The sequence below is a fragment of the Pan troglodytes genome, chromosome 16 (genome assembly GCF_028858775.2).
Source record: "Pan troglodytes isolate AG18354 chromosome 16, NHGRI_mPanTro3-v2.0_pri, whole genome shotgun sequence".
NCBI lineage: Eukaryota > Metazoa > Chordata > Mammalia > Primates > Hominidae > Pan > Pan troglodytes.
In genome coordinates this window covers 74,581,946-74,599,817 of record NC_072414.2, presented here as the reverse complement: position 1 = coordinate 74,599,817, position 17,872 = coordinate 74,581,946, and the positions used below count along the sequence as shown (strand labels likewise).

The 17,872-nt window shown below is 40.8% G+C and overlaps 1 protein-coding gene across 7 annotated transcripts in view; it reads left to right on the top strand.

Moving 5' to 3' along the window:
* The window catches only part of ADAMTSL3 (ADAMTS like 3), a 390,466-nt gene that overhangs the window by 365,342 nt on the left and 7,252 nt on the right, over positions 1 to 17,872 (top strand). For 5 of the 7 annotated variants that reach the window (XM_009429726.5, XM_016927318.4, XM_024349337.3 and 2 more), the window contains 4 exons: positions 1,681 to 1,864; positions 5,520 to 5,718; positions 11,612 to 11,709; positions 17,044 to 17,270. In XM_009429726.5, the coding sequence (XP_009428001.4) occupies positions 1,681 to 1,864; positions 5,520 to 5,718; positions 11,612 to 11,709; positions 17,044 to 17,270 (708 nt within the window). Of the gene's footprint in view, positions 1 to 1,680; positions 1,865 to 5,519; positions 5,719 to 11,611; positions 11,710 to 17,043; positions 17,288 to 17,872 lie in introns of all 7 variants that reach the window. The other 2 variants (XM_024349334.3, XM_024349335.3) reach the window with 1 other exon arrangement.

Sequence of the window (17,872 nt, the reverse complement as noted above, 5' to 3'; positions counted from 1 at the left end):
GAGCCCGGCGCGGTGGTGCACGCCTGTAATCCCAGCTTCTCAGGAGGCTGAAGCAGGAGAATCGCTTGAACCTGGGGAGGCAGAGGCTGCACTGAGCTGAGATCATGCCACCGCACTCCAGCCTGGGTGACAGAGTGAGACTCTGTCTCAAAAAAAAAAAAAAAAAGAAACCAAATACACAAGAGTACATATTATATGAAGTCCAAGAATAAGTAAAACTAATGTATACTGATAGAAATGGACGAGTTGCTGCCTGGGAGGGGAGAGCAATTGATTAGAAAGAGGCAAGAGGGGGATGATGAAAATATTACATCCCTTGCTTTGGATCATGGTTACGTAAGTGCTTACAATTGTGAAACCTTGTAAAACTGCACACCTGAGATATAATCAATTTATTGTATATGAATTATACCTCAATTAAAAAAAACACACACATTTTAAAAGAAATGCACATGTCCTGCCTTGAACTGCCAAGGTGTCTTTGTGAAATGTGGCATAATAGAGTCAGACACACTTGGGATCCAGTCCGGCTAACAGGTGACAGACCTTGGGCAAGTTACTCAGTTTCATTCAGTTTCCACCTCTGCAAATAAAAATATCAACTTCACAAGATGATCTTGAAAATTAAATGAAAAATTGATGATAAAGTGTCTAACTCAGTTCCTGTCACCTGGGAGGTTCTCAGTAAACGTATCTACTTTTAAAAAATTATTTTTAAATAAACTGTAATCCTGAGTGTCCAACTAAAAATGTATTTTACATTTTTGCTTTGCAAACGATGCCATGTACAATTTAAAACAAACTTCAAAAATCAGAAGGAAAGACTGGAAAACAAGTGAAAGAAATCACTCTGCTATGTGAGAGAGCCTGTGGACACAGCTGGTAGCTATTAATTACTTGCAATTATTACAGGAAAATCTGGCATCTTCTGTGATCACACACAAATCCATCATCATCATGTCCTACCTCATCTTTTGCTGAGTGTCAGCAGGGAAGGGAAAGGCTCTTTGGAATAGGGACTAAAATTTTTAAAAAGCTGGGATTACTGGAGGTGGTCGGCTTCTACTCTTGTAAAGGAAACTCCTACATTTATCTCTTCAGATGTCTCTGTGACAAATTATTTATGCAGTTACAGGATCAATCTGAAGTTTAGATTAAGAATTAATGGAAAAATAAGAACAGAACTCAAATGCATCTTTAACCTTACTGCTTAATCCCTAGTCCCTGTTCCTCCTGCTAAATCATCTTTCATTTCTCTGCCTGATCCACTTTTGAGAAATTGAACCCGTTAGGGCATCCCCTAGAGAGGCCCTCCTCTCTTGTCCTGTTGGCTGTGGTTAGAGAACACTGAGGAGGCAGCCCACTGCTGAGAGTGCCTCCTCTCTCTCTGGGATTTTTCTGGCAGACCCAGCTGGCCGATGATAGTCCCTCTCCAGACTGTGGTCCAAGGACCCCATTCTGGCCGCCATTCTCACCAGTTGTTAGTAAATTAGTTGAGGGAAAATAAGATTTAGAGCAAAATAAGATTGCACTATGAGATGGCTTTCTCTCCATATGCTACTTAAAGAACCAGACTTAAAGAACCAAAAAACATCTCATGGTGGTTTTTGGCCATGTCTTCTCCAGCTCTTCGTCATTTCTCTTTTGGGGCTGGCATGATATTTTGTTCTCTTTCTGCAGAGCCTTTTTGGGAGCCTGGTAACTGGTCACATTGTTCTGCCACCTGTGGTCATTTGGGAGCCCGCATTCAGAGACCCCAGTGTGTGATGGCCAATGGGCAGGAAGTGAGTGAGGCCCTGTGTGATCACCTCCAGAAGCCACTGGCTGGGTTTGAGCCCTGTAACATCCGGGACTGCCCAGCGAGGTAAGTGAAGTCACTCTTTGTATCTCATCAACACCAAGTTTTTGTTTGTTTTGAAAGGTGCAGTGATTTGGACATAATAATTCAATAGCTAAGTTTTTTTAAATCACTTACTGTATACTAGGCATCCTGCTAAGTGCTTTACATGGATCACAGTGTCCTGTGAGGTAGATGTTGTTAATTTCCTGTTTCGTAGATGGGGAAACTCCCCTAGGCCATACAGTTATAAGGACCAGGATTCAAATGGAGATAGTCTGATTTTAGAGCCCCTGCTCTCAATCACTAACCAAACCTCCTTCCTGCACACACAATCCTATCAGTTCTTTAAGACTTTAGTGAGGCTAATTTCTTGGGTTTACTTAGGAGATAATTCAGTGGGCCAGAATCACCAGAGGCACTAGTGAAAAACACAGTTCTCTAGACTTGACCCCCGGAGGTAAAACCATTAATAAGCTTTCTAAGCAATAGGTAATACAAATCAGTAATTTTTAAATGTCCAAAATAAAATTCATGGTCTTCAGCAAACTTACTCCATCCCCAGTATTTCAGATCTTGATGACTACATCCTAGATGCCCCTCTTTCTCTCACTTCCATCCATTCTTGTCAATTTCCACTGTTACCACTAAAGTCCAAGCCGTCATTGTTTCTTACATGGACTACTCCAGGAGTCTCCTGGTTCTTATCTCCCTCTCTGGAGTACTTTGTCCACTCTCTAAGAATAAAGATATTTGAAACAAATTCATCATGATGGTTCTCTTAGTTTCATTAGGTTTCTACCTCTGCAAATAAAAATATCGACTTCACAAGATGATCTTGAAAATTAAATGAAAAATTGATTATAAAGTGTCTAACTCAGTACCTGTCACCTGGGAGGTTCTCAGTAAATATATCTACTTTTAAAAAATTATTTTTAAATAAACTGTAATCCTGAGTGTCCAACTAAAAATATATTTTACATTTTTGCTTTGCAAATGATGCCATGTGCAATTTACATATTTATCTTAGGACAAAGGCCAAAATTCCCAGCACTGGGGTTGTGACTATCTTGTACATCTTTTTATCTCATGTTTGAAATAGTGCCTAGCAATAGTAGGTGCTTAGTAAATATTTGCTGACTGACTGAGTAAATGAGTGGAAGAATTGAAGTCCCTTCATATTTGGGCCTTGGGCTATCTCTTTTATCGCTTGTCTCTCCCACACTGGTTATTTGATCTCCTTCCATGCTGGTCTTTTTTTGTCCCTTAGATATACTATTCTGTTTCCTGACTCAGAGGCTTTGTGCATACTTCTCCCTCTGCCTAGGACACTGTCCCCTCTCTCTTCGCTTAATCATTTCTGTTCATCTATATATACCTCAATACATGTTCAGGGAAACCATCCCTGAACTTAGCCCTCTAAAGTAAATCACGCCTTATGTTATATGATTTTTATATGTCCTTATCATTCTTCATAATTCTTACCACAATTGTCTGTCTTGCTCTCCCACTAGACCATAAATTCTATGGGGAGTAAATCCACAGGTATTTTGCTCAATAATTTATTCCTAGCACTTAGCACTATGTCTGCTCCATCATATACTCCCTATAAATATTTATGAAATCAATGAATGAATGATTACAACACAGACCCTAGCAGATAGTTGACCAAATAGTACCAAAATCCATAGTAAAAACAATTAACAAATAAAAAAGCATTTGTTGAGTACAAACCAATGAAGAAGATACTAACATTTTACTGATGAGAAACTGGAGAAATGTGTAATGTTATATAGCTCACTGCCCTTGGGCAGATGTCCACACTAGATCCAGTCTCTAAGAGTGCCTTGGAGGAGAGTGGGAGGCAGGGTCACAGTGTAAAGCAAAATAGGTTCCTTAGGACATGTTCTTAGGAGGGCTATCAATATTGCAGGCACCCTAACTGATAGGTCTTCCAGTACCCTTTGTAATTCTCAAAAGGAAGATCTCATGTTAAGGTCATCCCTCAGAAAGCAGCAAACTCATGCTTCAGTAACTTGGAGTAACCTGATTGAGAAAGCTGTTTTATGGCATTTCTTGATTTTCAAAACGCGGAGAGAATCCACATTGGGAAATCTGTCAGCAGTCTTGTTTCTCGAATATTCTAAAACCTTTGCACACTCCTAGGATAAACAGTCTCACACTTTCATACCTAGAAGAGACCATAGAGATCATCTAATCCCAGATCCCTCTACATCAAGGCTTCTCATCATTTCTGTGCCACGGCTCCCTCTGGTGGTTTGGAGAAGCCTGTGGATACCGTCTCAGAACAAGGTTTTTAAATATGTAAAATAAAATACATTTGATTACAATGGAAACCAATTATATTGAAGTTCACTTAGTGAAATATTTTTAAAGATCTGATATATCGCCGGGCGCAGTGGCTCACGCCCGTAATCTCAGCACTTTGGGAGGCCGAGGCGGGCGGATCACGAGGTCAGGAGATCAAGAACATCTTGGCTAACACGGTGAAACCCCGTCCCTATTAAAAATACAAAAAAATCAGCCGGCCGTGGTGGCGGGCACCTGTAGTCCCAGCTACTTGGGAGGCTGAGACAGGAGAATGGCGTGAACCCGGGAGGCAATGGTTGCAGTGAGCCAAGGTTGTGCCACTGCACTCCAGCCTGGGTGACAGAATGAGACTCCGTCTCATAACAAACAAACAAACAAACAAACAAACATACAAGATCTGATATAGATTTACTTCTCTATTAACACAAAAAATAACAAGATATAGTTGTGCTTTAATTTTAATATGGTGATGAATATAAATGATATTTTGAGATACCTGTCATAATGTAATGTGTAAATATCTATGATTTCTATTGGTAACAAAATCACAGGTATTATTAATGCTACTGTACTTGTGGCCTATGTTTCTATAATTGAAGGAAATATTAAATTTCAGTTAGAGCTTAGTGACAATGAAGACGGAATTCTTTTTCCATCCAAGTATGTGGTTTCCTTGGATAACCGTGGACATCATGTTAGAAACCCCTGCTCTGCAGTCTCCCAACAGCATCTTTGTCCCAACAGACAAAGCACTCAATATCTCAAAGGTGTCCAGCTCCAAGTTCAGTCTCCTATAATCATTAAAGCATGAACTTTAGAGTCAGATAAATCTAGAATCCAGATTTATCTGCTGGCAGGTTAGTCATGTGGTCATAGCTAAGTTATTCAATTCAGTGGACATCCGTTTCTTTTCTACAAGAATGGGAATAACATGAGAATTATACAAGCTAACATGTAAGTATCTTGCAGGGTTAACAACACTTAGATGCTGGAAATATATTTTCTTCATTTTAGTTTCAGTGAATTGAACTCCACCTTTTGGAAATTTCCTCCTAAATTTGCCCCAGCTTTACCCTCTAGGGCCACACAAGTAACAGCTCTTCATAAACCTGAAGACAGCTGTACCCCATTTCTAAAGTAGTCATCTCTACATGATGACACTGTTTCTCCCAAGTTAAAGAAGGTCTGAGAAAAAGGCTGGGAGTCATCTATGCTGCTTCCCATTCCCATAGAGACATGTGACAGCCTAAGATAGCCATGGTGTTGGGATCAGCTTTTTCCTTTGATGAGACGCCCCCTCTAAGATCTGGCATACCAGTCCTTACTAAAGTCCTGTAGTTTTTGTTCCTAGGTGGTTCACAAGTGTGTGGTCACAGTGCTCTGTGTCTTGCGGTGAAGGATACCACAGTCGGCAGGTGACGTGCAAGCGGACAAAAGTCAATGGAACTGTGCAGGTGGTGTCTCCAAGAGCATGTGCCCCTAAAGACCGGCCTCTGGGAAGAAAACCATGTTTTGGTCATCCATGTGTTCAGTGGGAACCAGGGAACCAGGTAAAGCTAACACATCTAGTGTGTGGACAGCACTATCTGTCCACACAGATAGTGTGATAATAATCACGTTGTTTCCAATAAACTACTTCTGGGGCGGGGGGCAGGAATCTGACTGGTCTCTGAAATGAATGTATGTCTTTGACCTCAAGGTTTACATTTAGAAATCATAGTATCTCTGTCTTCCAGTACAAAAGTGAACCAAGTTTGGGTTCTTTGAATGCAGTGATGCCATAACAGAAGCTCCAAGTTAGACCAGTTTAGGGCAGTAAGAATAAAAGCAGCCTTCAGGAAAATGAGGAGGGGAACATTAGTGGTATCTGCACAAAAGCCTCAGAATCTTCATCCCAAATGCCACCTTTAATAATGTTATAATAAAAATACTTAGGAAAAAGTTTAATGTATAGGAACCCATAAATAAAAATATAACACATTATTGAAACACATAAAAGTTGAGCAAATAAAAGACTTATTATACTCCTGAATGGAAAATCTCAGTACTACGAAGATGTCGATTTCCTTAAATGAATATATGCACGTAATACAATTCCTATTAACATCATAGTAGAACTTTTTTGTGGAATTAAAGATAATTCTGGCATTCACATGGGAGATAATATGACAATAAAGACATAAATTTGTATTTTAAAAAAGTATTGGAGGTATAGAGAGACTTTCCTCATCCTATGTCAGAGCATGATGCAAAACTGTCATGAGTAAAATAGTACAGCATTAGTGCAGAAGAGACACAGGTTATGGTGTATAATCAGAGCACAGAAACAGACCAGATTGACTTTAACATTTAAAGGCAGTTAATCATAGGAGAAAACATTGTTTTAAAAATAGAAGATATAAAACTACAAAATATTTTTCAAAGAAACTAAAGGAGATCTAAATAAATGGAAAGCTGTAAGACTTATTATTACTAGTAACACAATACTCTTGAAATTTATCTACAAATTCAATGTGATCGCTATCAAAATTTCACCTGGTTTCTTTGCAGACATTGACAGTCTGATCCTAAAATTCATGTGGATATAGAAGAGACACAGAATAACCAAAACAATTTTGAAAAGGAACAAAGTTGCAGGACTCAGACTTCTGATTTCAAAACTTACCAAAAAGCTACAATAATCAAGATAGTATGGTACTGACATAGGATGGACATATAGATCAATGAAATTGAATTGAGTCCAGAGATAAACCCATATATATATATATATGTCTCAATTGATTTTCTATAAGGTTGAGAAACCATTCAATAGGAGAAGAATAGTCTTTTAAACAAGTGATGCAGGACAACTTCCAAAAAAGGAAGTTGGACCCTTTACACCACATACGAAAAAATAAAATGAATCAGAGAACTAAATTTAAGAGCTCAATATATAAAACTATTGGAAAAAAATATAGGTGTAAATTTTCATGGCTTGGATTAGGAAATGGCTTCTTAGATATAACAACAAAAGCATAAGCAACAACAACAAAAATAGATAAATTGGACTGCATCAAAATTAAAAACTTTTGTGCTGCAAAGGAAACCATCAAGAAAGTAAACAGACAACCTATAGAATGGGAGAAAATGCTTAAAAAGTTGTATATCAAAAAGGAGCTTATCTCTAAAATATGTAAAGAATACTTACAACTCAATAATAAAAACACAAACTATCAGCAAGATATGCAAATGGCCAATAAGCACATGAAGGGATGCTTTCCATTAGTCATTAAAAAATGCAAGTCAAAACCACAATAAGATACAAGTTTAGGCTCACTGGGATGGCATTAGTGAAAGAGATAGTGACAAATGTTGATGAGGATGTGGAGAAATTGGAACCTTCATGCTGCTGATGGGAATGTAAAATGGTACAGACACTTTAGAAAACACCCTAGCGGTTCCTCAAAATGTTAGATTAGATCTATTATATGACCCAGAAATTCCACCCCTAGGTATGTATCCAAAAGAAATGAAACATTCAGGATCTATATCCTAGGGCAAAAAAATACAAATAAGAAATGGAGGCCGGGCACAGTGACTCACACCTGTAATCCCAGCACTTTGGGAGGCTGAGGCAGGAGGATCATTAGGTCATCCTGGCTAACACGGTGAAACCCTGTCTCTACTAAAAATACAAAAAATTAGCTGGGCATGGTGGCGGGTGCCCATAGTCCCAGCTACTTGGGAGGCTGAGGCAGGAGAATGGTGTGAACCCGGGAGGCAGGGCTTACAGTGAGCTGAGACCACGCCACTGCACTCCAGCCTGGGCGACAGAGCGAGACTCCGTCTCAAAAAAAAAAGAAAAAAAGAAATGGAACATATGTCCACACAAAAACTTGTCCATGAATATATGTTGAAGAATTATTAATAATAACCACAATGTCATTAAGTAGAAACAACCCAAATAACAATACCCCATAATAATAAAAAAAGGGAAACAATTGGTGAGTAGATGAGCTGTGGTATGCTTGCACAATTGAATATTTGACCATCAAAAGGAATGAAGGACTGATATATGCTACAGTAGAGCTAAACCTTGAAAACTTTATGGTAATTGAAGGAAGACAGATGCAAAGGACCACTCTGCATGGCACCATTTATACAAAGTGTCCAGAACAGGGAAATTTGTAGAGACAAAAAGTAGACTAATGGTTGCCGAGGCTTGGGGAAAGAAGCAATCAGAGGAATTAGGAGTGACTGTTAAAGGTATGGGGTTTCTTTTGGGGATGATGATCATGTTCTAAAATTGATTATGGTAAAGGTTATACAACTCTAAATTCCGTTAACATTCGATGGCAAATTGTATAGTTTGTAAATTGTATCTCAATAAAGTGGTTAGCCAAAAAAAGAAAAAAGGCAGTATAAGACAAATCGGCTAGCTAATGTAAGAAAAATAAGTAAAATCAGAGCACAGACTCAGAACATACACCAAAATAAATTCTAACTTGATTAAAGAGCTAAGTGTATCAGTAAGTAAATGCAAGTAGAACTATCATGACAGTAAAGACCTTTTTAAGCATAAAATAAATTATAAGGACAAATTAATAGGTATTATAAATAAGTAAAAATTTTAAGAACTGAATGTCAAAATTTTAAAATTTTTTTCCTGTAATTGAACCCACCTTAGCACACAAGTCTTCATTTTTGCTCACAGCAGAAAAACCCAAACTTGGCAGACATTTATGGTTTTAAGCATAGTCATTTCCGGACTTAAACCCAATTGATTCAAGATTTGCCCTGTCATTTTTTCCTTCTCCCCAGAGGTGGTCTAAGTTTTGTGGGAGAAAGGAGGGTGATATGGTTAGGCTTTGTGTCCCCACCCAGATCTCATCTTGAATTATAATCCCCATAATCCTCAAAATCCCCACATGTCAAGGGAGAGACCAGGTGGAGGTAATTGAGTCACGGGGGCAGTTTCCCCCATGCTGTTCTTGTGATAGTGAGTGAGTTCTCACAAGATCTGATGGTTTTATAAGGGGCTTTTCCCCCTTTGGCAGTTCTCCTTCCTGCTGCCTTGTGAAGAAAGTTCCTTGCTTCCTCTTTGCCTTCCATCATGATTTTAAGTTTCCTGAGGCCTCCTCAGCCATGCAGATATGTGAGTCAATTAAACCTCTTTCCTTTGTAAATTACTCAGTCTCAGGTATTTCTTTATAGAAGTGTAAAAATGAGCTAATATAGTAAATTGGTACAGCAGAGAGAGGGATGCTGCTATAAAGATACCCAAAAATGTGGAAGCGACTTTGGAACTGGGTAACAGGCACAGACTGGAACAGTTTGGAGGGCTCAGAAGAAGACAGGAAGATTTGGGAGAGTTTGGAACTTCCTAGAGATCTGTTGAAGGGTTTTGACCAAAATGCTGATAGTGGTATGGACAATAAAGTCCAGGCTGAGATGGTCTCAGGTGGAGATGAGGAACTTCTTGGGAACTAGAGCAAAGGTGACTCTTGCTATGCTTTAGCAAAGAGAATGGAGGCATTTTGCCCCTGTCCTAGAGATCTGTGGAATGTTGAACTTGAGAGAGATGATTTAGGGTATCTGGTGGAAGAAATTTCTAAGCATCAAAGCATTCAAGATGTGACTTGGATGCTCTTAAAAGCATTCAGTTTTATGCATTCACAAAGAGATGACTTGGAATTGGAACTTATGTTTGAAAGGGAAGCAGAGCATAAAAGTTTGGAAAATTTGCAGCCTGAGGATGCAATGGAAAAGAAAAACCCATTTTCTGAGGAGAAATTCAAGCTGGCTGCAGAAATTTGCATAAGGAATGAGGAGCAAAATGCCAATACAATGGGGAACATGTCTCCAGGACACGTCAGTGGTCTTCACAGCAGCCCCTCCCATCACATACCCTGAGGCATAGGAGAAAAAAGTGGTTTCCTGGGCTGAGCCCAGGAACTTGCTGCTTTGTGCAGTCCGAGCACTTGGAGCCCTGTGTCTCAGCCATGGCTAAAAGGAACCAACATACAACTCAGGCCATTGCTTCAGAGGGCGCAAGCCCCAACCCTTGGCAGCTTACACATGGTGTTGGGCCTGCAGCTGCACAGAAGTCAAGAATTGAGGTTTGAGAACCTCTGCCTAGATTTCAGAGGAATGTATGGAAAACCCTTGATGTCCAGACAGAAGTTTGCTGCAGGGGTAGGGTCCTCATAAAGAACCTCTGTTACAGCAGTGCAGAAGGGAAATGTGGGGTTGGAGCCTCCACACAGAGTCCCCACTGGTGCATTGCCTAGTGGAGCTGTGAGAAGAGGACCACCATCCTTCTGACCCCAGAATTGTAGATCTACTGACAGCTTGTGCTGTGTGCCTGGAAAAGCCACAGTCACTTAACACCAGCCCATGAAAGCAGCCAGGAGTGAGGACTGTACCCTGCAAAGCCACAGAGGAGGAGCTGCTTAAGGCCATGGGAGCCCACCTCTTACATCAGCATGATGGAAGACACGGGGTCATGTCTGGATGTGAGACATGGGGTCAAAGGAGATCATATCGGAACTTTAAGATTTGACTGCCCCATTGGATTTTGGCCTTGTATGGGGCCTATAGTCCCATTATTTTGGGCAACTTCTCCCATTTGGAATGGGTGTATTTATCCACTGCCTGTACCTCCACTGTATCTAGGAAGTAACTAACTTACTTTTCATGTTACAGGCTCATAGGCAGAAGAGACTTGCCTTATTTCAGATGAGACTTTGGACTTGGACCTTTGGGTTAATGCTGGAACGAATTAAGACTTTGGGGGACTGTTGGGAAGGCATGAATGCTTTTGAAATGTGAAAGGGACATGAGATTTGGGAGGGGCCATGGGCAGAATGATATGGTTAGGCTTTTTGTCCTCACCCAAATCTCATCTTGAATTTTAATCCCCACAATCCCCACATGTCAAGGGAGAGACCAGGTGGAGGCAGATGGATCATGGCGACAGTTTCCCTCATGCTATTCTCATGATAGTGAGTGAGTTCTCACAAGATCTGATTGTTTTATAAAGGGGCTCTTCTCCCTTCACTTGGCACTTCTCCTCTTTGCCGCTTGTGAAGAAGGTGCCTTGTTTCCCCTTCACCTTCTGACATGATTGTAAGTCTTCTGAGGCTTCCCCAGCCATGCTGACTGTGAGTCAATTAAACCTCTTTCCTTTGTAAATTACCCAGTCTCGGGTATGTCTTTAGAGCAGTGTGAAAACGGACTAATACAGAGGGGATGGTAAGCTTAGGCAGTTTCTTCCTGACTCTGAAAAAGAGGTGTCTGGTCCACAGAGCTGTACCCTAATCCTCTTTAACTCCCCCCTGGGGACAGTTGGTTACAGTCCCCTTGTAATAGGTCTTCAGCTATCCTGCCTCAGTACATGATCTTAGTACACACAGCATGGATGAGCTTGCAGGATTTACAATGCATTGTGCTTTTTTGTTCCAGTGTCCTGGACGTTGCATGGGCCGTGCTGTGAGGATGCAGCAGCGTCACACAGCTTGTCAACACAACAGCTCTGACTCCAACTGTGATGACAGAAGGAGGTAGGGGCCCCACCCCAGAGCAGCACACATTGTCTCCTGACTCACTCAGGACAATGATTATAACTGCCTGAAAATGGAATCCTTTCTAGTTTCTACCAACTCTCATAATTGACAGTTTTCAATTATGATTTATTTAGTGTCATCTTCAATAGTATATATTATACTGAAATACTAGTTAATGTGCACTATTTATAATTATAAATTGTTTGGATGTTAAACAATAAAGGGACACCACTCTGTGGTAAAAGGGGAAAAGGATATCATTGAGAAAACGCAGATACTTCTCCCTCTATGTACTAAGTTAATCAAGCCTAATAATATTCCATTTAGGCTTACAGATTAAATCTTCTTAATGCTTTTAATGAACTGCTTTATTTCTCTGTTTAGAAAATGTTTTGATTAGGATATTGTCACAGTGGTTAGCAGATAGTAAAATAAACTTTAATCTTGTTGAGGAGGTTAAATAAGAGTGGAGTTTGCTTTTCTCCTTTTATAAAAGTCTGAGCTGGTAGATGGTTTAGGGATAGAAGAGCTTTTTTCATGGGGTCATCCAGAGATCCAGATGCCCTCCATCTGGCAGCTCTGCCATCCAAGAGAACAGCACCCCAGCCAGCAGAAAGTGGGGAGAGAGCCTAGAAGGCACACTAATTGGGGGCTTGGGAGTTCTATTATATCACTCACTTATTGTGTGACCCTGGACTGCCTAGCCACCTAATCTGCAAAGTGGGATATTATCATCCATGTGAACTTATGTTTAGAAAGTTTTAATGATTTAGCTTAGTGTGAAACACGAGGCAGCCTGGGTCATGGAAGATGCTCAATATCTGGCTATTTCTTCCTTTTCCATGTCCTGAGTCTTGCTGGAGAAAATGAGATGACCTTGACAGTTGGCTGGGTTACCATTTTGAGCCTTCAGTAAGGTTTGGCAATGTAGAGTCAGTTGCATTTCCTATTCCCCACAAAGTGATTTCAAGCCAAAACCATTCTCCTCAAATGGAAAATGTTTGGAACGGCTGCTCTCATTCTCAACAGACAACCTAAGTTTCCTATTTTCCTGAGAAGATACAGACCACACACAGATTGATATGCATCATCCCAGGTGCTTTACTTTGCATTCACAAAGATATACTTAAAGCACAAATACATACATGGGTCACATACATATTTTTCTGAAACTTGCTTTTTCTACCTAAGAATATATTATATATGATTCCCATCAAGTAAAGATTAACTTTATCCTTTTTAATTTTGTACTTAATACTCTATTCTATTCTACTCAATATTCTATCTAAATTTTGTACTTAATATTCTGTTGCTAATGGACATTGGATAGTTTCAAACTTTTTGCTATTATAAACGAAGCTTCAGTAAATATCCTGGAACATATATCTTTGGGTACAAAGGGTAATATTTTTATAGAGTAGATTTTTAGATAATGGAATTGAATTGGTAGGAATGCTCATTTTGATACTATCAAATTGCCATCAAAATTTCTATACCAGCAATATGTGAGAGTTGCCCCCTTTTCATCAACATGATATAGGTTTGCAGTCTTTTAAAATTTTTGCCAATCTGATGGATGAAAATTTATCTCATTGTAATGTGTACTTTCCTGATTACTTTTTTATATGATTTTTTATTCCTTATATTTTTTTCTTGAACTCATCTTCATTTTTTCTTTTCTTCCACCATTACCCTTGGCCAAACCACCATCGTATCTCACCTGGTATACTGTCACAGCTGTCCAACTGGTCCCCCTTCATCCATCTGTGCTCCTTTCCAACCCAGTCTCCACAGTACAGCCAGAGTGAGTTTTCCCAGATGCAAATCTGACCCTACCACCACCACAACCCATCTCCCTGCTAGACTAAAATTACTTTAGAGGCTTTACTTGCTCTTAGGAAGATTGACCAAATCCTCAATGTGGCCTATAAAATACCACATGCTTGGCTGGGCATGGTGGCTCACACTTGTAATCCCAGTACTTTGGGAGGCTGAGGCAGGCAGATCACTTGAAGTCAGGAGTTTGAGACCAGCCTGCCAACATAGTGAAACCCTGTCTCTACTAAAAATACAAAATTAGCTGGGCATGGTTGCACATGCCTGTGATCCCAGCTACTTGGGAGGCTGAGGCAGGAGAATTGCTTGAACCTGGGAGGTGGAGGCTGCAGTGAGCCAAGATCACGCCACTGTACTCCAGCCTGGGCAACAGAGCAAGACTCTATCTCAAAAAAACAAACAAACAAACAAACAAACAAAAAAAACGCGCTCAAGTCCTACTTTTCTTCACAGCCTCATCCATTATCTCATGCTGTCTCGCTCTTCATGTTCCAGCCACATTGTCCTTCTGTCAGTTTCTCAGATATGTCACATACTTTCCAATCAAAGGTAGCAAAAAATAAGAGGCAGAAAATGTAATACAGAAGATAAAGAGTGTAGAAGGATCTATCAAGAGGCTCAAAATCTGATTAAATTGGGTTTTAGACCAAGAGATATGAAAGTGAAATTAAAGGGTAGACTTTTTTTTAATAATGGAAGAAAATTCCTAGAGCTGGGGGTGAGTCAGAGTGGCAGGGAGTCAAGTTACCATTCATTTTCTCTTTTATTTCTGTTTCCTCCAGGATTGGCTGTTCTGTTTTTATAACCTGATGCTTTTCTTTCATGGTGTTAATATTTTTTCCTCAGATATCTGGTGGTTTATGGATGAGGGATGAAGTTGGTTAGTATAGAGAGCTGTCAAGGGTTTCTTCTGCAGTGTTTTAGCCCCCTTTTCCCCACAGACCTCTTCTGCTGGATTGGTTTATGACCATGGGCTCTCTGTAGGTAGGTGAGGTGTTAGATCTCACTTTTGAGTGGGTGGACAGGGAGCAATGGAGACCCCCCATTTGCCATAGTAGGGCCTCAGGAAATGTTAGAGAGTGTTGTAGAAGGAGTAGCATTAGTGGCGTGGGCGGAGGATCAGTGGTGGGCAGGCTGTCTGCTAGTGTTTACTATATGCCCTGGGAAGGTTTTGGGAGCTGTGGCTTCCACTGAAAAGTTGTAGAGGGAATGGGAATTGTCAGGGTGGAGCTAGCCCAGACTTATGGCAAGGTGACAACATGGGGACCTATAGAATGCTGAGGACACAGAAAGTTGGTTTCTCAAAGTGGCGATTTCTAACTTCTGAAATCAGAATCACCTAGGAAATTTCTGTAAAATAAAGATTCTTGGGCCTCACCTCAGGCAGTGAATCAGAACCTTCATGAGATTGCCTGGCCATCTACAGCATTTTAAAGCTGTGTGCTTCTGCCTGCTTCAAATAACCAGGCAGGCTTGGGATCTACTGCCGTCAGAATCAGCAGTTCCATCTGGCTGATGGTGAAAGGAGTTACTTGAGGCAGAAGTGGAGCCAGACTGAATAGAAGTGAGAAATTGAAAAAAGCTAGTAGAAACAGGGTTCCTTTATGATTTCTGCTGCCATTTCTACACTCATGCTTCATGTAGAAAAACACATGAACCCCAGTTATGTGCATAGTGCAGGTGCCCAGACTGCATTCACCTGGCTCAGGTGTCCCTGTCCTGAGTCCTGTCCCTGGCCAGGAGGAAGTTACGCCCTCTACTGGACAGACCTTGCTTTTTATTTATTATGAATTTTTCTACTGTATCCTTAGTGAGCAGCCTCTTAGCTTTCCTGGGCTTCAGCTTCTGTGTTGGTCCATAGCTCCCTGTGCCCCTCTCATTCTTTGTATTTAGAAAGCTCAATAGTCCTGTCTGACTTCCCACTGGCCCTGCCTTTCATCAAAGCAAAAGGGGCTGTTTTACAATCCTTTGGGCTAGAAACAAAAGTCAACTTGGCATGATTTATGCAAAAAGGGTGAGGGATTTATTAATAAGACAAGACCACCCAAAACTTGTGCACAATAATTTGGTATTCTTTTAAATATATTATTTGAATATTTGTTCAAGTTTCTTCAGTGGAAGGCTGATCTCTGTATAGGGATGGTTGAGGAGTACTCAGTCTCTTCTCTGTTGTTCAAAGTGACTCAATTTTTGGTCCCTAAGATTCATACCTACTGGGGAAAACAAAAGCAGCTAACAGGACACCCACCTCTTCCATATATCGTATAAACAGTTTGGTAGGACAGCACTGTGTTAAGTAAACCCTTTGATAGAGTCTCCTCCTACTGGCTAATGATAGGATTACTTCCAACTACGTGCAATACTCTCAGAGTTCTTGGATATCACAAATTTCTCCATTTTATTACATTTCCTGTAAAACACTCCTTATGGATTTATGTGCCCTGATAAGGAACCTTTAATGGGATAACAAAAATATCTCATAGAATCCAAAGGGAGAAAAGGGAGCATGCAGTCAGACCTCAGGAAGGACTACAACTAAGAAATGGGAAGTCATTGTTTTTTTTCTCTTCTCTCATCTCCGCAGTTCTGTGTGTTTCTGCTTCATTCTTTGCTCTTTATGAAAACTGGTTTTTTTCTATATTTCTGGCCGATGTGGAAGAATATAGCCACCTAATACTCCACGCTTCAGGTTTGCATGCCTGGTTCTAGCAACCTCCTTAAATCCTAAGAGAAATACATTTCTTCAACCAGCTCAAGTTAGGGCCCTCTTCTAGTCATCTTTGGAACTGGGAAGACACTCTCAAGCAGTGCAAATATGTCTTCAGGAGCCCTGCCTTAGGGAACAAGGGCAGATACCCAAAAGTGGGCCCACTAAGTTTGGCTCTATCCTCTTTAGCATATGTCTTTTCAAAAATCAGAGGGTATTAACTTTCCATTCTGTTTTAAAAGGCAAGGAAATCAGAGATAGATTCTTATTCTCATATTCTTCAGTAGTTTCTGACTGCAAGTCTTGGTGTGACCTAAATGTAAAAAAGAGTACTTCTTTTAGCAGACAAGGTTGCTCACATAGAAAGTCATACACCACAGTATGTTTTGAGCGCTTACAAACAGAAAATTGAAGTCTTGTTAATGAATTTGAGGTGGCTTATTGTAGATCATTATAGTAAATAATTCTCTTCCTTGCCAAAATTGATTTCTTCCAGCTAGTCAGGATGTGTGTGCCTTGACTTGGTGTTGGAAGTCAGTGGAAACACATGGTTTGCTTGCCATGCCCTCTTCATCAGAGCACATCTAAGCAGGCGCACTCCACCCCAGGTGGTGGAGAATGTTGTCACTGTCGTTCTAGCCTATATGGCATAAAAGCAGAGGAATGTCTTGGTCTTAGACTCTCCATCCAACCTTTAATACGTAGTATAGAGTAAGGTAAAAAGGCTTGGTCCCAGCAAAAAGTTACACCCTGCCTCTCCTATTTTTTGTTTTTCCGTTTTGTTTTAGTTTTCACTTCAGACCCACCTTAAGAAGGAACTGCACATCAGGGGCCTGTGATGTGTGTTGGCACACAGGCCCTTGGAAGCCCTGTACAGCAGCCTGTGGCAGGGGTTTCCAGTCTCGGAAAGTCGACTGTATCCACACAAGGAGTTGCAAACCTGTGGCCAAGAGACACTGTGTACAGAAAAAGAAACCAATTTCCTGGCGGCACTGTCTTGGGCCCTCCTGTGATAGTACGTACACCTCCCAGGTATCTCCACTGCCCCAGAGGCCTTGATGGCATCAGATCCTGATGCTACCATCATCACTGCACCAAACCCTGCTAGTGATTACCTCATCAGTGTCCCAACTGAGGGGCTACTCAGAATGGATTTGGTAGCTTGGGACATCAGGGGATGAACTCCTTTATGTGGGTGCAGCTGCATGTTCTCTAGAGAAAAGGCAGTTGGATTAGTAGCATGCCAGCATCATTGGTTACTGCCTTTCCGACAAGCACTGTCAGTCTCTCCACACACTTCTCTTCTGCCTGGTAGTCTTACGTGCTAAGACAAAGATTCCATGGATGGGCTTGGGTAGGTATGCTGATGTCCTGAAATTATATGTAAAAACTGTAGGTTTATTTTTCTAGGGAGCAGGTGTGTAGCATTCATAAGTTTTTCAAGGAGTCCATGACCCTGCAAAAGTTAAGCATTGCTTCTCTGAGAACTCAAAGGAGCAGCATGGGCCAGAGGGACTGGGAGGGTCCAGAGAGCAGCGAGAGGTCACTTGGCTGAGCTGAAAGGGAATCCAATGCACTTCTGATTCTCGTGCAAAACAATGGCCCTAACCCAAAGCT